The following is an 18,039-nucleotide window of genomic DNA, read 5'->3' as shown; positions in this document are numbered from 1 at the left end:
ACTGAATTCTTGATGTTAGGAAAGGAGATAACAAAAGTTATCATATCCTATTCACTCCTACAGACTCAGTTCAGTGGGGGGTCTGAGCATTTTTCCCATCAGCAGTAATCATAATGGGTCTCACTTAATGAGCAGCCACTGAGATAAGCATGCACATGACAACAAATTAGCAAGTACATATGCAGCCCTCGAAAGAGGAAGACCATAGGGCTCCAGGATCTCTCACAGAGGTCATCGATTTGTTGGTCCTTTAATGAAACAGAGGATTACTGGCCTCAGCCTTGACACTGGTCCTTGCAACTGGCTGATCCTGTTAAAGAGACACTGTAAAGGAGGACCATGCTTTCCAAAAGCAGTTTCTGAAATGTGACTGTAGACCATGCGATCAGACTGACACAGCAGAGGGGACACGACCTGAGGAGGCTGAGAATAGCAATGAGACCTCTGCCAAAGCTGACTCTGGGGCAGGCGGGAATAACTCCCTTATTCAGACAGAGCAAAAGCAGGGATAAAGCAAAGTATCTGTAAACAAGACCCGGTGAGCAAACTTGGAACCTTCTACTTTGAGAAATGCCAAAGCTGCTTTCTTTGCAGCCACAGCAGCCACTGTCACTGCATCAAGGCAGACAAGAGCTGCTTGTCTTCTGCATCACCCTCCACAGCACTGGATCATAGCCAGCGGTGTTGCAGGAAGTCAGCACCATGTAAGCTCCCCATAGGTAATTGAAAGTTGATTGTATCCAAAATTAGCCACCAGCAGCTGAACATGTACTAAGCGTCATGAAGTGGGCACCTGGCCTCAGCTCATTTGCAGAAGGGATGTGTCCACTTCTGGGCACCAATGGCACAGCCAGCTCTGGCTGTCTGCAACCTCAGCAAAGAAGTGGATTGGTTCCCCTCCTGCCCCTACCAAGAGGTCAGTGTGCCCAGAAATAAGATGTGCTGATGGCAAAACTGGCCTTGTACTGCCCTCATGCAGTTTTTCTATGAGTGAAGAGAGGACTTTGGTTTCTAGGGCTGCTAATCCTCTGTAAAGTTCACATAGTAGCTGGAGAGATTGCTGCAGCTTTACTGAAAACTAACATCTTCCTCTGAAATGTGTTGCCTTTGGCTGGACTAATGTATTTATCAAGTCACTTGCATCATTGCTTTCTTTAATTTATGCCATATATTATCACTGTCCTATATGCTTTAGCTCTCTGATGTGCTTTATGTATTTTGCCTACAAACACAGTGCAAATGAAGTTAATCTGATTGTACCTGGCTTGCTCTAATTAGAGCAACGCTGAAGCATGGGTACTCAGTGTTGACATTGTTCTCCCAGATCAGGAGAGCAGACATTAGGACTCCTGGGTTCTGCTTCCAGCCTTCCTTCTCTGTGTGATCACTGCAGAGTAAATTGTGTAAATGGGATTTCCAGAATTAGAACCCCGAATAAATGCAAGGCACCTAAATTAGTGGCTGAATATTTTGTAGATCCATGAATACATCAGATGCCCTTAAAAAAGTTAATTTTTATTAGGACAAAGAAAGCAATTATCCTTTAAGCAACCCCCTAACAGTTGTTAGTCACAAAGGAAGATTAAGATTCCCTATCAGGAATACACAATTTAAAAGAAAACTGTCAAGATAAAATCCATACTTGGAGATATTTATTGACATGAACTTGTGTGACTGTAGTAGTCAGAACTGAGAAATACTTCAGAAAGCAAACTTGATTAGATAAATGGTCAGTGCTCCTTTTTGTGGCATTTTATACAAGCAGTTCACAGTTTTCTGAAACCAGCTGATGACAGAGGAGTTAGACTGGCTTTTTACCAAGTTATGACCCAGGCAGAAATCTTCTAAATGAGCGTAAGCAATGCTGAGCTCTTGGCTAAACCTGGGGGGGGGATCCCGTAGACAGGAAGCATTTTACAAATTTTTGGCAACTGAGGAAAAAGAGCATAAAAAGTTTCTGGAACAAGACACGTTTGTGTCTGAAGGCAACTGAGAATGGAAGTGAGCCTGTAAGAGGAGCCATGAGGACAGGTCTGTCCAGTGTAACAGGAAACCCCCTCATCAAGAGGCAAGGGAGATAATTATGGGGCAGTGTAACCTCCACTGTCACCACTCATTTGTTGCACTTAATGAATTACTGGAATCAGTCACATAGTGGGTGCTTAAAGACCTGAAAAAACATCCTACTGCTCACCTGGGCAGAACTACAGAGCATCTGAACAAATGCATGTCCGGCCATTGCCTGACAGAGCCAGCCTGGGTACAAGCAAAGCAAAGTCAAGTCTGTCTCCAGCTGGGCTGAGAAAGCAAGGTCTCAACTGTTTGTGTCCATCAAAATCAGATAGGATTTAGATTTTCCATAATTTATAGGGAGGGACTAGCTGGGTCAGTAACTTGGCATGTTTCAATTCCATATGCAGTTTCACTGCTTTTTAACAGAATGCAGGATGCTGTAAGAAATTGCCGTTTCAAAGATGGATTTGTTTCAGAGGCAGGTGGTATCTGTGGAAGGGGCCTATTGACCTGTGCAGCCTGAATCCACCACAAAGCATGCACAAGACAGTGGAAATATCATTTTCTTCTGTAGCCTATATAGTGCAATACTGCTGAGGGTGTCACTGGCCACTCTGTCCCTTTTAGCCCTCTGGCTCTTCTTTTCTGCTTTTCTTTTTTCATTTTCAAGAAATGGGACCCAACCGGACTGGGACCCATATCCAGACTCTCTAGTTGGTATCTTGTACTGCGCAGTATGTGTTTTGGCAGCTGTGCTGGGCCAGAGGATGCCCATACTGCTGATACAGGTAGGGCAGATATCTGCCACCCCAGGCACGGGGTCATCTGCCATGGGGCCAGAGCAGCATGGTGCTGTAGTCACAAGTCACAGCTTGGTTTCAAGCCTACGTGGAGACAAGATGTATTTGAGATTAGAGCTCTGGATGGGGAAACTGACAGCCTCAACTAAACTCCTTTTCCATAATGCTAAAGCTTGGGACTGACACATACAGATCTGTGAACCTTACAACTCTCTCTCCTGGTTCCTGCTCTTGAATGTTTCCAGTGTTGCAGCTGGTGCTTCATTCTTTTGGCAGCAAAGGTTCTTACCAGTGGCATCCATGCAGACAGGATGCTTAACAGCCACACTGCACCACACAGGGGAAAGATGGTGCTTGGGAACCCAGGTCAAGGAACAAGCTTCTGGGCAGCATCCACACAAAAAAGTAAAAAAGTGGCCCAAGAAAGAGTGCCATAATTTTTCATGAACTGTGCCCAAGGCTGACCAAATGGCTGTGGGATTAGCCCACGATCTGGGAGACCCGAGATCTGCTTTTTGCTTGGATGTGATATATTATTCTTGTTGGCAGGTAGCAGAAATCAAGAACGGACTACAGGTGCCCATTCGGCAAGTGCTCATCCATCTCCAACTCACTGGACTGAGCAGTTCAAAGGAAGGCCCCATGCTGAGACTGAGGATCATCTCTTCCAAAATGATGGTCTCCTCATGACCATCATTAATGAGGTATGGGCTTAATCTCCAAAGCTCAATGTTTTATGTCCCTTTTAACATTTGCAGTTAGGAAAACTCTAAATGCAGTATTACTTTGTCACAACATCTGCCTTTGGCTGTAGACCAATTGGTGGTTTAATTAACCTGCCATAAGAACAAATTTCCTTTTACCCTTTTTTAATTTCCCACTCTCTAATTTCATCAAATAGTCATCTGTGTCTTGGTTGCCACATGGGGACTGTAAAACAGGGATAATGGCGCAATCCTTCCTATATTGGGATAATGTCAGAGTGAATAACCTCAGAGCCTGGCAAGCACCCAGATACTAACTATGGCAAGCACTAACTATGGCTGCACTCAGCTTCTGCCACTGACTTCAGACTCCAATCTTCCCCAGATTCAGGATATGTAATTCATGCCACTGTTACGTTACCACTGAATTTACTCCTCAGTTAAGCTCCCAGTCAGTCTGAAGTGCTGCTTCTGCTCTGTCACCCCCTCCTTCCTTGCCTCTTCCGACATCTATTTTTCCAGGCGTCTGGAAAGCTGAAAAAACAGGTTTATTTAAGGAAGCTTTCTGAAGAATGGAGAAACCATCAGAGCCGCTTCTCAGAGAGCTCTGTGCTGGTCTGTAATGCAGAGTTGCAGAGAAAGGCTCAGGTCTGGGCACCAAAACTTCATTTCTGCCCTGTGGGAACACTCTAAATTCAGTTTAACAGATTGCATATGTTAATTATCATCCAGGAGAGAGGAGCCATAGGAGGTTATTAAGCTATTCAAAACAGGTTTTGGAACCCTCAGACAGGAAGATAGGCACTCTGATTTTCTTCAATGGAAAGAAAAGACAATACGACCTTAGAAGTGGGATACATGATCTTGTATCCCTTTCCCATTGGCATAGTCTTACTGGTTTTGGTGAGATGATCGTTTACATAAGCAAGGAAGGCACAGCTGAGCCACAGCAGTAGTTGCCTGTAGCCCATTGCCTAAATGCAAACAGTGATACCAGCCATACTGATTATGTGCAGTGGCATGAAATAAGTGGATAATCAATATGGACAGGATAACCCAGCAATGAACAGGTTTTTCTTGCAAAACTCTTGAGCTGTCCAATATCAAACATCAAATAATATAAAACCTCCCCCAGCAACAATCCAGACTTGAGCAAGAACAGTTCTGACTCTCCTCCCTACAAGTGATAAGCAATAATGTTCCCTATGTATGTCCAACATTTTCTCACCCTTTCTGAGGTGCTTAGCTGGGTAGAAATCTTATAGGAAGGTATCTCAAGTATGTGTTAGAAATGGAGCCCAAAGCAACACAGTCTGTAAGATTTAGTGCTCAGGGTACTGTCAGCACAATGTGAGGGGAAGCATTTGGTCCTGTGACACTGAAGAGATATCTTATGGCTTCCTGCTACCAGGAGTTTGACCTGCTTCCCTCTGGCTCTCAGAGGAATCTAATGCAAAATGGCCTGGAAAAGAAAAGACAATTCTCTGTGGTGCCCTGAAGTCACAAGCCAGGCACCTGAATGCTTGGCATTGAGACACATGTCATGAGACACGACTGTCAGAGCTGGCGTTTCTTGGGTTGCTCTTTTCTTCTTTGCTGTTTTCTTGGGGTTTGCCTCTAGAGATCAAAAATTACTGGGGGCATCCTAAAGATAAGTGAGATTCCTGTATAATCACATGACTCCAGAAATAGAGTCTTTGAGAAAAATACCAAATGTCCTGACATTATGGTGAAACCTGCAAATTAGACCCTTGAATTATATCCCCTTCCTCACCTACGCTCCTGTCCATAGCACAGCAAGCTATGGGAGCCATGGTCGCATGTGTGATACATGTTTTTCCTGGCAAGCACCAGCAACCAGTCTGGCATCTCAGCATCAGTATTTGGAGATAAACAAACCTTATATCTAAGCATCCTGGTACCGTAATCCATGATTTCTGCTCTGGTAACAGAGAGGAAAACCAAACCATTGGTCTCACATGTCTGTGCAGCACCTGTCGTCCAACAGGATCTCAAAAGTCAGCAGTCCACTGAGATGGGATTATTATTAGAAAGGGAGGTAGACAGCCTGCATGGGATCATAAAAAGCTTTCCCTCTTTAACTGCCCCTGCTCCTGCTGCAGCCTGTGGAAAAACCCAGCAGCCAAATACCAGGGCTCTTGAAATACCAGATTTACTTAAAGGGATGGTCCCCCAGGAAACTGGCCTTGCAGATGCCACTTCTCACACCTGCTGCCAGAGCATTCTCTGTTTCATAACAAAACTTAGCATCCTCAGCACTGTTTGTGCTACTGAGGGGCCTGCATGAGCACTAACTCACTGGTCACCCTCTGCAGAGGCAGAAAGAAGAGGGGAAGGGATGTGTTGTGATCCACATGTCACACCTGGGAAACAAAGATGCAGAGTGAGGCAGATCCGTTGAGATCAATGGATTCATGAAAGGGATTAATGTGATTTGGCAACTCTCACAACCACAAATCAAGATGACAGTTTGCCTACCGAGGAAATTACATTGCAGTAAAAAGAATCATAACAATGTAATTATGTTTGTATAGACATTCCCATTTCAAAGCAAGACTTACACTGGTTATAACCATACAAACTCCTGTACAAATTTTCAAAGTAAGGTTGAAAAGGCAAAGCACCCAGAGCTTTGAGCTTGGTCCTTCCAAGCAGCATGTTTGAGCTCATTCATACAGAAGGAACACCTATGCATTTCAAAAAAGAAAATCCACTCAACACCATTTTGTATAGTATTAATTCAGTGATTTGCATTCACAACTGAAAAAAAATAGGGTAAACTTTAAACAGCCATTTGTTAATTCACTTTCTTTGCTCGCTTTCATGCTTGCATGCCTGTGAATGTCTGTGTATGGTTCTGTAGACTACTACTTGATGTCTTACAGATCCTGTGCCGGTCTCTAGGCTGCAGGCTGTGGAGCAGTGCTTTGCTATTTAGACAGGGCTGCCTTTGCTTAGAAGTGAAAATGGCCCCAGCTGGACGAAATACTAACAAGAAGCCCTTTCTCTTTTGCTCAAAACCTATAAATAAATACCATATAAACAAAAGAGTATTTTCAGAGAAACTGGAAAAATTCTTGGAATAAAAATTCCCCCCAGGATGATGGCATGCAGGAAATCCCTAAGCCACAAATCTCGGGAGGCTGGAAAATGTTTGGGAGAGCAAGTACTGCTTGCTCGGCCTTTCTTATGTCAGCTCCTGGCAGACAGTCACTGGGAGAGGCAGGATCAAAGTTAAACAGGCCATTGACTTGACTCGGGACAAGTCTTGCAACTCAACCCTCGTTTGTGTGTAATCTGCTTTTCTCTTGGAAAACCTTAGTTGGAGCAGGGTGGCAGTAGGTTTGTTGAAATGGGTGAATGCAACGCCACACTTCACTGCTGTTCACCTTCAAACTGGGCAAAACCCCTAGCAGACACGACAGGCAGTGAGGGGTGCAACCATCTCCAGCTCCTGGTCAGACCATCTCAATGAGCTCTCAGGGTGCAGGGGGGTGGGGGTATCTTTCGGTTTTCTCCAGTGTTGCACTGATCTGCCTCTGAACCACTCATGTCTGATTCAAGAACTCCTGTAAGAAGTAATTAGGAGCCAAGACCACACTGTATTGAGCATCAGTACGGAGCCGTGTGTACGCAGCACCATCTAGTGCTTTTACGGAGATGTTTGTTTTTTTTTTTTCCTCCTTCCCCAAATCTGGACTGACAGGGCACAGCCTTTCATCCCTGGCACACCGGGAGTCTGTAGGCTCTTGGAGGGCTCACTGTAAAGGGAAACGCTGCGTAGCTTTATAGCAAATGTGTGACAGCCTGAGAGATGGAAAGAGTACCAGACTAGAGGTGTGGTAACATCTCAGCCCGTACAGGTTTGCCGAGATGCCGTCATGCAGCTCCAACTGACACCTGGGAGTGTCCCAAGCCCACCCGGGACTGAACATCCAGCTTTAGTGGGACCCCAATTCGAGAATCACTATAAAACTAATGACAAATACTTAGCAAGGGTTCGGAATAACTTCGGTGCTCTCTTCCTTTCTCCAGTGAAGCTACAGAACCAATGCCCTCTGCTGATCCTAGAGGATATTACCTCCTGTAGGAGAAAAAAGCCAGGATCTGATTAGTCGAATTGCTCTTTTTTGCTTTCTTCAGCCTCCGTGCTCTTATCCCGAGCCTGGGGGCGAGCTGACCTGAGGGACAGCTGCCAGGCACAGGTCCCCCCCGCCCTTTCTGCAGCAGGCGCCACCCGGGGAGCAGCGGCACCAGCGCGGCGGGACACGGGGACACAGGGACCCCGTCCCTGCCCACCGGCGGACCGCGCGGGTGCCCCCGGGGCCGGCTCCCCGGGGCCCACCTGCCGGGCAGAGCGCCGGGCGCTGCGTGTCCCGGGGGGGATTTACGCCCCTCCGCGGCAGCTGCCGGGGCGCTGCGGGCCGGGCCCGGGGCCGGCTACGCTCCGCGTTTAACCGAAGGCCCTATTCCCCGGTGCGCGGCCGCCCCTGCAGCGGGACGGGATGGGCTCTGACCAGCGCTGCTGCAGCAGAGGCACCGGGAGCCGCCGGCTGCCTTCTCCCGAGGGCTTTCCGGGGGGGGGGGGGGGGGGGGGGGCGGGGGACGGACGGACACCCTGTCCTCGATGCGGGCCGAGAACCGGCGACCCTTCCCCACCCAGGCCGCCGCGGGAGCGGGGACGGGGGCGGGGAGCCGAGCGAGCGCGCGGGGCCGGGCACACCGCCACCACGTGACCCGCCGCCGCGCGCCGCCCCCCATTGATACACCGTACCAAACCGGAACGTTCCAGCCGCCGCCAGGCGTGCCGAATCGATGCCCGAGCGGCAGATCCGGCCGGCCGCTGAGACGGGGGTGGGCGCTCGGCGCTCGGCTAGCTCTCCCGCGGGCGGTGGCGGGGGGAGCGCGGAGTGGTGGGTGCGCGGCGCGGGGTGTCTCCGCGGCGGCGGTGGCAGCGATGGCGGAGCCGGCGGAGAAGCTGTACCGGGCCGAGTATGCCAAGAGCGGCCGCGCCTCCTGCAAGAAGTGCGGCGAGAGCATCGCCAAGGACTCGCTGCGCCTGGCCCTCATGGTGCAGGTACCGCGTGGCTGGGCCCAGGCTGGCAGCGGGGCGGGCTGGCGGGCCGGGACGGGGCTCCGCTCCCTGTGCCCGCCGCGGCGGGCCGGAGCTCCTCGGCCGTGCGTCTCTCCGCCGCCTCGGGGGCGAGCGCAGCCTATTTTTAGCAGCGGCACTTTCGCCTGCCGCTCCCTACGGTCTGTGCAGCAGCGCCGGCGCCCGGAGCGCCCCAGTCCGCAGCTCTCCGGGCCGCCCCCGGTCTCCCGCCCCACTGCGGGGCGGCCGGGTGGGCGCTGCTCCCCGCGGGGGCCGGCGCCGTCGGGCTGTACAGGCGTGCGGAGGCGAGACGGTGCAAAGTTCACCGCCAAGCGCCTTAGCGGAGGGGGCGGCCCGGGGGCGCGCACAGAGGCTCTTTGTTGTCATGGCGGGCAGGGAGCGGGGCAGCGGGGGGGGCGAGCTTGGTGGCTCGGCTTGTCTGTACCCTGGCAAGTGTCTGTCACGTGGGGTGTCTTGCGGCGGGGCAGGGGAATCTCCGTTTGGTGCCTGCTTTGCATACGAGACAGAAAATCCGAGCCCCGAGAGGCGCTGGGGGCCGCGGCCAGCCCAGCGGTTTCCCCGCCGCCCCCCCGCGGGCGGCACGCTGCGGCAGCTGGGGGTCTCGGAGCTGGCCGCCCGCTGCGGGCGTGACACGGAGCTGAACTGATGGCGGAGGCTTGTTTTGCTCTTAGCTGGCCTCAAACTATTTGCGTTTTGGGGTCGAGGCTTGCTCAGGTTCCTTTCAGAGGGAAGGGAAGGGCCCTTGGAGGGCGGGGGGCGCACAGACCCCACCGCCGCGGTGGCCGGCGTGGGACCCTGCCCTGCAGTGGGAGGGTGGGGAGGGAACGGGGCTGGCTGCAGGCAGGGCAGGTGGAGCGGGGGTTTGCTCGGGGTGGGAAGAGCTGTCTTCTTCCCAGGCTGTGGGCCTCCAACCAACCTCTAGCAGGAGAGATGGAAAGGCACCTGCGTCGTGCGGGTGGTGCGGATGGGCAGCGGGCTGGACTGGATGTGCCTCGCTGTGTCTCGCGTAAGATAAAGAAATGCATATGTGTTTATTTATGGAAAGATAGCAAGGACGTGGGGTGCGAACGCTAGAGCAAAGCTCTGCAGATGGGTGCTGTGGCTCCCAGCCGCCTGAGGAGCAGTTCCTGGCGGCCGTGCCCTTGGGAGAGGCTGCGCCTGCAGCCGCCCCTCGCCCGGGCTGCCGCGGGGCTCGGCTCCCCGCAGGGGGGGCCTGGCTGCCGGGGCAGGGCTGGAGACAGGCGCTGGTGCCGTGGAAGGGAAATAACTGCCTCTGCTTTTGCTCCCCGGAGCCTCCGTCCCATGGGAAGGATGCTTAACCGTGTGGGCCGAGCTGGCGTGTGCTCGCACGTGTTCCCCTTGCCTTTCTCTTTTGTTTCTCCTGCTGCCCTCGGCAGCTCTCTGGAGGTGCCTGTTTTCCTTCCCCCCACCCCGCTCCGGCTGCTGCTTCTCCGGTTCCCTCACGGCCGTTACCCCTTCCTGCCTTCCTCAGCAGCTGAAGCTGGTGCGGGGCGGGTTGGCCTTCCCCCAGCACGGGGGCCTGTGGGACTGCAGCGTGCCTTACTTAGGTCAGGGACTGTCTTTGGTTTTGTAGGGTTGGGAGGGGAACAGCTGGGATCACGGCATCCTTCACGGAACCACTGCCTTTGAGCCAACCATCTCCCCAAAACTTCTGGTCTTCCACCAAATGCTTGTAGTTTTATTTTTTTTCCCCCACAACCTCTTATATTTGCAGCCTTCTGCAAAGGGCTCCCCCTCCTCACTGCTAGTTTTTGTGCCAGCAGAGTGCTTTTCATACCCTGCAGCTGAGCATCCCCCCAAAAAAGGTCTGAGTTTCACCTGAGCACCCAGGCCTCTTGTTTCCTCTTGGGGAAATCCCTTGCAGAGCAGTCTCTGCTCTGCATTGCATTCTGTGCACCAAGGTCTTTTGCAAATTATGCAGAAGAAATTAAAAGGAGGCCTGGAGCAAGCCCTTAGCTGGGTGCCTTTTAAACTAAATCCGCCTTTTTGTTATGGTTCTTCAAGTGAAGAGCTCTGAATGACAATGCGATGCTCAATGTTTAGCACTGGGTGGACACCCAGGCTCTGCAGCACCAGCATGGCTTTGGCTGTTGCTTCCCGGTAGAACTGAGTGGTTTCTGTTATTTGCATGTGCGATATGAAAGCAAGTGAGTCTCTCCATAGTTTGTTTAGGAAACTGTGCTTTAGAGATAGGTGAACTGAGAGAAGTTGTGTAAACAAGGTCTAGCTTGCCTGGAGGTTGCGTTTCCCACACAGAGGGAAGTAATGTTCCAGGTGCACAACCGCATGTAGCGGAGATCTTACTCACTACTTGCATGGTTGTCTTAAAGACTGAGCCAGCTCTGCCCCCTTCCATGCACCCCAGTGCCTTGTGCCCCCAAAGCCTTTGTGTTAGGGACAGAGCCATGAGGAATCCTCCAGGAAAACTCCAAACACGAGCCCAGAGCTCAGGGGTGACCAGCTTCCAGTGCCAGAGCTGTGTATGACTTCCAGACATGTTGTGAGCAACCCCAGGGTGGCTTCTGTGTGGCTGTGGTTGCTGTGAGGGTAACTGGGCAATCCAAACAAATCCTGGCTTGTGGGATGAGTCCAGCTGGAAATATAAATGTTCTCTTACACTTTTGGTTGATGGTTAGTTGTAACTGGGGCTCCCAGCTCTCCTAGTCCCACGCTGTGGTCTTTAAAGCCCTTTCCTCTGCCTTCCTGCTCATGTGAGAAACTTTCTGCTGCTGTTTTCAGCTTGGAGATCTCCCTTCTGTTGGTGGGTGAATATGTAGAACGGTTTCCTAGGTCATTAGTTCTGTATCGTCAGTAGTAATAATTATAAGATACTGACTATTATTAGCACAGCGGTTGTTTGCGTGCATTTCTTGGAGCCAAACCACTATACACTTACTTTATCTGATAGGTAACTGGAATGATGCCAGGTTGGTACTTAATGTGTCTGAGTCATAAATGAATGGAGCACTTCCAGGATGAGGCTGTTGTGGCAGGGCACACAGGAGCTGCGCTTTGGGGAGGACGTGGGTGATGCTTCTGTTCTGACTTTCTTGGGCTCTGGTGTTTCTCTTAAATTTTGCTTCTGCCTCCTGCAGTCTCCTGAGGAATCTCTTCAGACCACAGTCTTGTGCCTGGTGATGGGCTACCCAGGAGGGCATGGATGTTTTGCTTGAGAGGCATCTCTCAAAGGGATTGTGCGTTGCAGGAGGTCCTGCAGAGCAAAGCCAGCCTCTTGCGCTGCAGCAGTCTCAAAGGAGTTTGTAGCAGATGAGCCATGTGCTGTTACTCGTGTTGCTCTTTCCACAACCTCTGTTTTGCTTTGCTCATGCCTGCAGATGGTCTGATTCTCATAGAGAATAAACCTCTCCTTGTCTACTCAGGGTTGATATAGCCACGCTGAGGCTGTGACCTTTCTGTTTTGAGTAAAACAAGTTAAGCAGTGAGGAGATGAACTGGTTAAGCTAGGCAAATGCTCCTTCCACATCTATTCCCTTTGGGAACTATCTCCAGCAGCTCATCTGTCATATCAGATTTTCTTCTTAGACTTTGTCCTAAATAGTATCCATCTCTTAATTTAAAAAAAAGAAATTACTCGTGTTTACCCAGGTACTCCGTTTCATCCTGGTTTTTTTTTCCCCTTGATTCTGTCTGAGTCACTTCATCTTGGCCTAATGTGCTTTCTTCCTAGTCACCCATGTTTGATGGCAAAGTCCCTCACTGGCACCACTACAGCTGCTTCTGGAAGCGGGCTCGAATTGTGTCCCATGCAGACATTGATGGCTTCCCTGAGCTGCGGTGGGAAGACCAGGAGAAAATCAAAAAAGCCATTGAAACTGGCGGCCCTGGAGGAGGTAAGCAGAGGTCTTCTGGTGTTTGGAGCTCCAGCTGCAACCGTGCTCCCTCTTCTCAAGCTATTGTTGTGGTCATTTTTTTGCTGTGTCCCTTCAGCAAATGATGTCAGAAGGATTCTTGTGGCATCTCGGTACTCCAGGGCTAGGATGCTGGCAGTATGATCCAGCGTGTTAAATCAACAAGGGAAAAAGACAAGTCAGGTGGCAGATGTATTGCCAAATATTTCTTGTTAGCGTGATTAGTGTTCTTTAATATTAACAAATGCTGTTGTAATATGTTGTTTTAATGGTACCTTCACTGCAACGTATGGTTATGGTGTGGCTCTTTGGAATTGTTACACGATGAGCAAGTGAGTTGAGGAGCAAGTGGGAAGGGTCTAAGTACAGATCAGACTAAACTCACCACTGGTGGTGAGGCTGGGCAGTTTTAGATTATTGTTTGTCTGTTGAAATGTAGTAATAAAAGAAATAAAAGGACACTGGCAGTTGGGAAGAGGAGTTCTGCTTTGAAGCAGAGCTCTTTGTGACCCCTGTTACAGTCAGGTCTTCAGGTAGATTGCACTTCACACTACTTTCAGGAAAGAAGTAGAAAGGGTCAGTTCTGTGCACATTTGAAAGTCTTTTAAAATCATGAAATAAGTGGTCCCATAAAACTGTTTCTTGGCTGTTTAAGGAGCTCTCTTTATTTTAAAAGTGCTTTTGAGCATGGACTGCTTGTCTTGCTCTGTGGTCATATTCTCAGCAGATGAGTTGCTGGGGCAGAGAGTAAGAAAATAAGGGAATGCTTTTAAAAGCCAAACTCTGTATTTGCTTTGTACTCCAGGAAAAGGAGGAGAACAGGAAGGAGGTGGCAAGCCTGACAAGAGCCTAAATGACTTTGCTGCAGAATATGCCAAGTCTAACAGAAGTACTTGCAAAGGCTGTGAACAGAAAATAGAAAAGGTAAAAAGCTTTCCTTTGTTCTCTCTCTCTTGTATTCTCTCCCACCATTTCCAATTCAAACAGTGCCTTTAAAAATTGGTTTCTATGTCCTGCATATGGAAAGCACTTGCAGGGCTGCATTTCTGTGTCTGAGGAACAGCTGCGTCCTGGACAGCTGACAGTAAAGGCATCCCTCAGGCATTGTAGCCTGGGCTTCAAACCTGCTGATGCTTCCTTTCACTTGGGTCTTAGATCAGGCTGGAACACCGCTCGCCAGCATGTCTGTGGCAAGAGAGCCACCACTAACTGCAGCTTTTCCTGCTTGTTGCAGCACTGCGAAAGTGTTGGCCTCTTCCTCCTCCTCAGCCAGGCCAGCTCTGTGTGCCATGCATCCATATTAACTCCATGAAAGCAGACAGAAACAGTGGTGCAGCTAATTAACAATGCAGCCCTGTAGATGAACGTGTCTTGGTGCTCTGCATTTAAAGCCAGTTGGCAAATGAGGTTGTGAGCCTCTGATAGATGTGGATAGACCTGCCAGTTGGGTAAAGCTGGCAAGGGCCAAACACCAGTGCTGGTATGCTTGTGTCTGCAGGAACATTGGTGACTGTTGTGTAGACATTTCCTTGTTGGAACATGAAGTATTGCAGTCTAAAAGCACCTAAACCAACTACTTTTTGGGCATCTGGGAAGTAATTTGTAATAAGATGGGGTGAGATCATATTAGCAGAGATGCTTGAGTGGTAGGGACATAAAGTTAATTTTTTCAGTTGTCTGTATGGGGTTTGGTCATGTTAGTTTTGCTTGTTTGAGCTTACTGGGAGTTGGAGTAAAGGCTACAGGATTACCTGTTTTGACTGGTTTTTGAACAGAAAATTACCTAAGAAGCTGGGGTTTTTTCCAACCTAGAAAAAATATTGAAGAAAGCAGAGGAGGTGCAGTGAAGGGACTCAAACAAAAGTTGCAGGCTTTGCTAGAGGATCTGTTGCTATTTTACAGGTGTTCAGGAAGCATCATGTTGGTAACTCGTTAACATCCTGCTCCTCCTAGAATGACTTAACAGTTGCTCTTGTGTCACTTCAATCTACCTCAGGGCCAGATCCGGATTTCCAAGAAGATGGTGCATCCTGAAAAGCCGCAGCTGGGAATGATAGATAACTGGTACCACCCGGACTGCTTTGTGAGTCGCCGAGCGGAGCTGGGCTTCCTCCCAGCATATGGAGCCACTCAGCTCCTGGGCTTCAGCATATTGAAAGCTGAAGATAAAGAAACTCTGAAGAAGCAGCTCCCAGCTACCAAGAGTGAAGGGTATGTCGGCAATGTAAGAAATTGCGTTGTCTAGAGGAGCCAGTGCTTGCTGTCAGATACTTCCATGGTAAATGTTTTGGGGTGGTGTTGGCTCTGTTAAAAGAATACTGTTAATAGGAGGATTTGGTTCTTCCTGTGACCTTAGGCAGACAACAACAGACAAATTCCCTGTCCCTGGGAGCATGCAGTCCACTTGCCCCTTGTGACTGCCTTGAGAAAATGCAGAGACCAGCAGCTGTGACTGGGAGGACTGATGTAGGGCTTTCAGCCATAAAACGATGCGTACTTAATACAAATGGATACTCAGCTCTGCACCTCCTAGTGTGTTGCTGTTATCAGTGATGGTTTCTCTGCTCTAACCACTTGTTAGAGAATTGACTTGACATCTGTTATAATCTATGAGTTGCTGATCTGTGATAGGCACTGAATTTGATAATTGTGTTTATTGGCTGCGTAGTGCTTACACTTGGATGCTTTTGTTTGCTAAATCTTTTATAGTTTGCCTGAAATTTCATTGCCTTGCCTGGAAATTTTTAGTGGAGGCTCTTGGCAGATCTTGTACTGACAGAGAAGCACTTCCAGGTGACTTGCTAGCTTTGGTCAATCTTTCTCTGTTTAATGAAGGCTTTTGTTATTTGTTCTTGAAGTGACTTGCCTAAAGTCATGCTTCATAACACAAGCCAGTGTTGCATTGTCCTCATGGAGGAAGGAACATAAGGTGTTTCTGGGTCGTACAAGTCGGATCTTGTCATTGTAAAACATTGGGCTTTTCCGTGTAGCTTGTTGACTGAATTCAGCTTTACTTTTGCGAGGGTTCACCTTGAAACTGTCCAGTGAGACTGACGCTGGGTTCTGAGAAGCTGCAGCCATGTCAAATCTGTGCAGTCTTTGTTAGCATTGGTCCTCCAGATGTGTGGCTGATGGGCATGATGTGTACTGTTCAGAGCCTTGCATGTATGTGAATGTCATCCTTGGCCATAGGTAACAGCGGAGCGTGCATAAACTGATCTACGTGTTCTTAGCAGGCTGCAACTTCAATGCTTTATTCTTCATTGGCAAGTAGTTGCTCCAGAAGCATTCAGCAGTGGTGTGGGTGCTGTGGGGAGGGACCCACAGTACCACAGGAGCAGGTGCTTCTGCTGGAGCCCTGTCAGATTCTGTGCTGTTCGCCTCACTTGGCTAAGATGAGCTGTCTGCATCTACCCAGCAGCCTGCCGTCTTTTCATGCAGACATTTTACCTCTGTGTGTGTTGCAGGATGTAAGTAGAAGTACAGTGTTTTAATGTGCTTGCAGCTTTTCAAGTAGTCCTTTGCTTTTGTGCTGAGGTGCATGTTCTGCTTTGTCCTAGAACAGCATGTGAGTTTAATAGGGTTATTTGTAGTTTTCTCCTATGTCTTCCGCAAAGCTCTAGAGATTTGACTGTGTAAGTGTTTCTCTTGTCTGCCCTGACTCTGCTTTTCTGGGCCCTTCTGGGATGTTATGCAAAATATGAAGGCTTTGTAAAGATAGGTTACAGAGTCGTTTGCCAAGTCACTGTGTAAATAAAAGCCTAGAACTGCATTGGAAAAAAGCTTGAACTGGTGATGCAGGGTAACGTGAACCACAACCTGGTGCCAGAAAAGCAGCAGGAGATCTCATCTTTCCTGCTTTCGAAGGACTGCATGGACAGGCACCTCAACCCTGAAGGTGCTGTCTGCCTTTAACGCTTCACTACCTTTCTTCTGCTTGGGCTGTGTGCTCGAGCCACGGGTATTAAGGGTCAATTGGAAAAAACAGTTGTCTATCAAACTGAATGAGTGAGAGTGTAAACAGGCTGAGTGGAGAGGTGTGGTGTGCTTCCCACCTGGTGATTTTCTGCCACAAAAGCACAAAAGTTCTGGAGAAGCCAAAAAACACCCCAGAAGCTTGAATGAGATGTAGTTACCTCTGATAGTTCATCTTGTGCATTCAATCAGGTAACAGAAATTGATGACAGAAATTACAGCATCTCACAGAAATGATGTTACAGTATCTGCTGTAGGTGAGATTCTCAAAGTGATCTTTAAAGATATTCCAAATTGTGCTGTGTCCAGATTATGTTGGGACTCGGATGTCTCTGCAAGTCAGATGTGATGTATCCAGATTCATGGGCTGCTTGTGCGTGCCTGGCCCATATTCAAGGAGGAGCTCAGGCTTTGGGACTGCCCTCTCAGCAGTTCTGTAAGGGCTGCAGTGTGATGTGGCTCTTGCAGATGGGGGAAATAAGGTGCTGAGTAGGGCTCCCAAGAATAGGTTGGGACACCCCTTCCCTTTGAAGGGCAAAAATGGGAAGGTTTCCTGCAAGGATCCTGGCTCCTTTTCTCAGTCAGCTCCAGGTGAGATGTGCTGACCCTCCCCTGGGCTACGGGCTCTCATGCCTGAGCACCAGCACTTTGCAGGCCTGGGGAAGAAGGATTTTGTATCCTTCCCAGCAGTTTCTCTGTGGAAAGAGTGCTCATGTACTGATGTAGGAAACGCAGCGGCAGCTTGCGAGCTCCCTTTGACTGTGCTTCTTCAGTGGCATGTGTTTTGCCCTCCTGCTCAGAGCTGTAATACTTCCCTGCATTTTCTGCCTCACTTGTTTGGGTAGAATTGCTGCCCAGGACAGGAGCAAAGCATAATTCTGGAGGTGTCATGCAGCTCCAGATTAAGCGTAGAGGTTGCCTGAGGCAGAGGATAAGTACTCAGGTCAGCAACGATCTGGGGTGCTTTACAGGGAGGAGGAGAAAAGAGGAGTTCTTATTCCTCCCTACGTAGGCTGCTTGCTTTATCCAGGTGTCATGACTGTCCTTCCCACCCTTCATTTTCATTGTTGGGAGGGGAACGTGAAAAAATGGAGGGTAGATGGTAAGGAAGGGCCAGGCTAGAGTGGGACAGTTCACCTCCCTCTTCATCTTCATGAAAGTTGTAATCCTGTAGTTGTGTATCCTCCATGGAGGTGAGAAGTGATTTGCGTTGGCTGCTAAGCAAGTGGTTGGGCCCTGCCTCTTGAATGCAGGAAGACTGCCCCATCCCCAGCAGGAGAAAGGGTGTACGCAGCAGCACCCAGCTGCTCTTAGCAACGCGTAGTGTTTGGTCCCAAGGACGGAAAGTAAAATTAACATGTATGTCGGTGAGTGTGTATTTTGTCGATTGTTCTAGAATTTGCTGTTTTGGGAAGATGTAAGATGGATTCGGCTTTGCCATTCCGTTCTCCAGGCTGTATAAAATGAGCATTTGCTTTAAGCCCTTGGGATAGCCAGGGGCAAAAGAGGTGGTGGTGACTGGC

The 18,039-nt window shown here is 49.4% G+C and overlaps 1 protein-coding gene and 1 long non-coding RNA gene across 4 annotated transcripts in view; one reads left to right on the top strand and one right to left on the bottom strand.

Moving 5' to 3' along the window:
* The window catches only part of PARP1 (poly(ADP-ribose) polymerase 1), a 65,304-nt gene that overhangs the window by 23,169 nt on the left and 24,096 nt on the right, over nt 1-18,039 (top strand). For 2 of the 3 annotated variants that reach the window (XM_040611439.1, XM_040611440.1), the window contains exons 2-5: nt 3,363-3,517; nt 12,361-12,523; nt 13,347-13,465; nt 14,538-14,752. In XM_040611439.1, coding sequence (XP_040467373.1) covers nt 3,500-3,517; nt 12,361-12,523; nt 13,347-13,465; nt 14,538-14,752 — 515 coding nt within the window. In that variant the 5' untranslated portion in view covers nt 3,363-3,499. Of the gene's footprint in view, nt 1-3,362; nt 3,518-8,425; nt 8,616-12,360; nt 12,524-13,346; nt 13,466-14,537; nt 14,753-18,039 lie in introns of those variants that run through there. The other variant, XM_040611438.1, reaches the window with a different exon arrangement.
* LOC121096007 lies at nt 1,269-8,226 on the bottom strand. Its single transcript, XR_005830309.1, has 4 exons — nt 8,156-8,226; nt 7,528-7,622; nt 3,939-4,051; nt 1,269-2,897 (listed from the first exon to the last, which is right to left on the bottom strand). It is a non-coding gene; the product is annotated as an uncharacterized LOC121096007 (long non-coding RNA).

This window comes from Falco naumanni, chromosome 12 (genome assembly GCF_017639655.2).
Source record: "Falco naumanni isolate bFalNau1 chromosome 12, bFalNau1.pat, whole genome shotgun sequence".
In the NCBI taxonomy this organism is placed as follows: domain Eukaryota; kingdom Metazoa; phylum Chordata; class Aves; order Falconiformes; family Falconidae; genus Falco; species Falco naumanni.
Note: the sequence above shows the minus strand (reverse complement) of the source record. Positions and strands in the feature narration are given on the sequence as shown.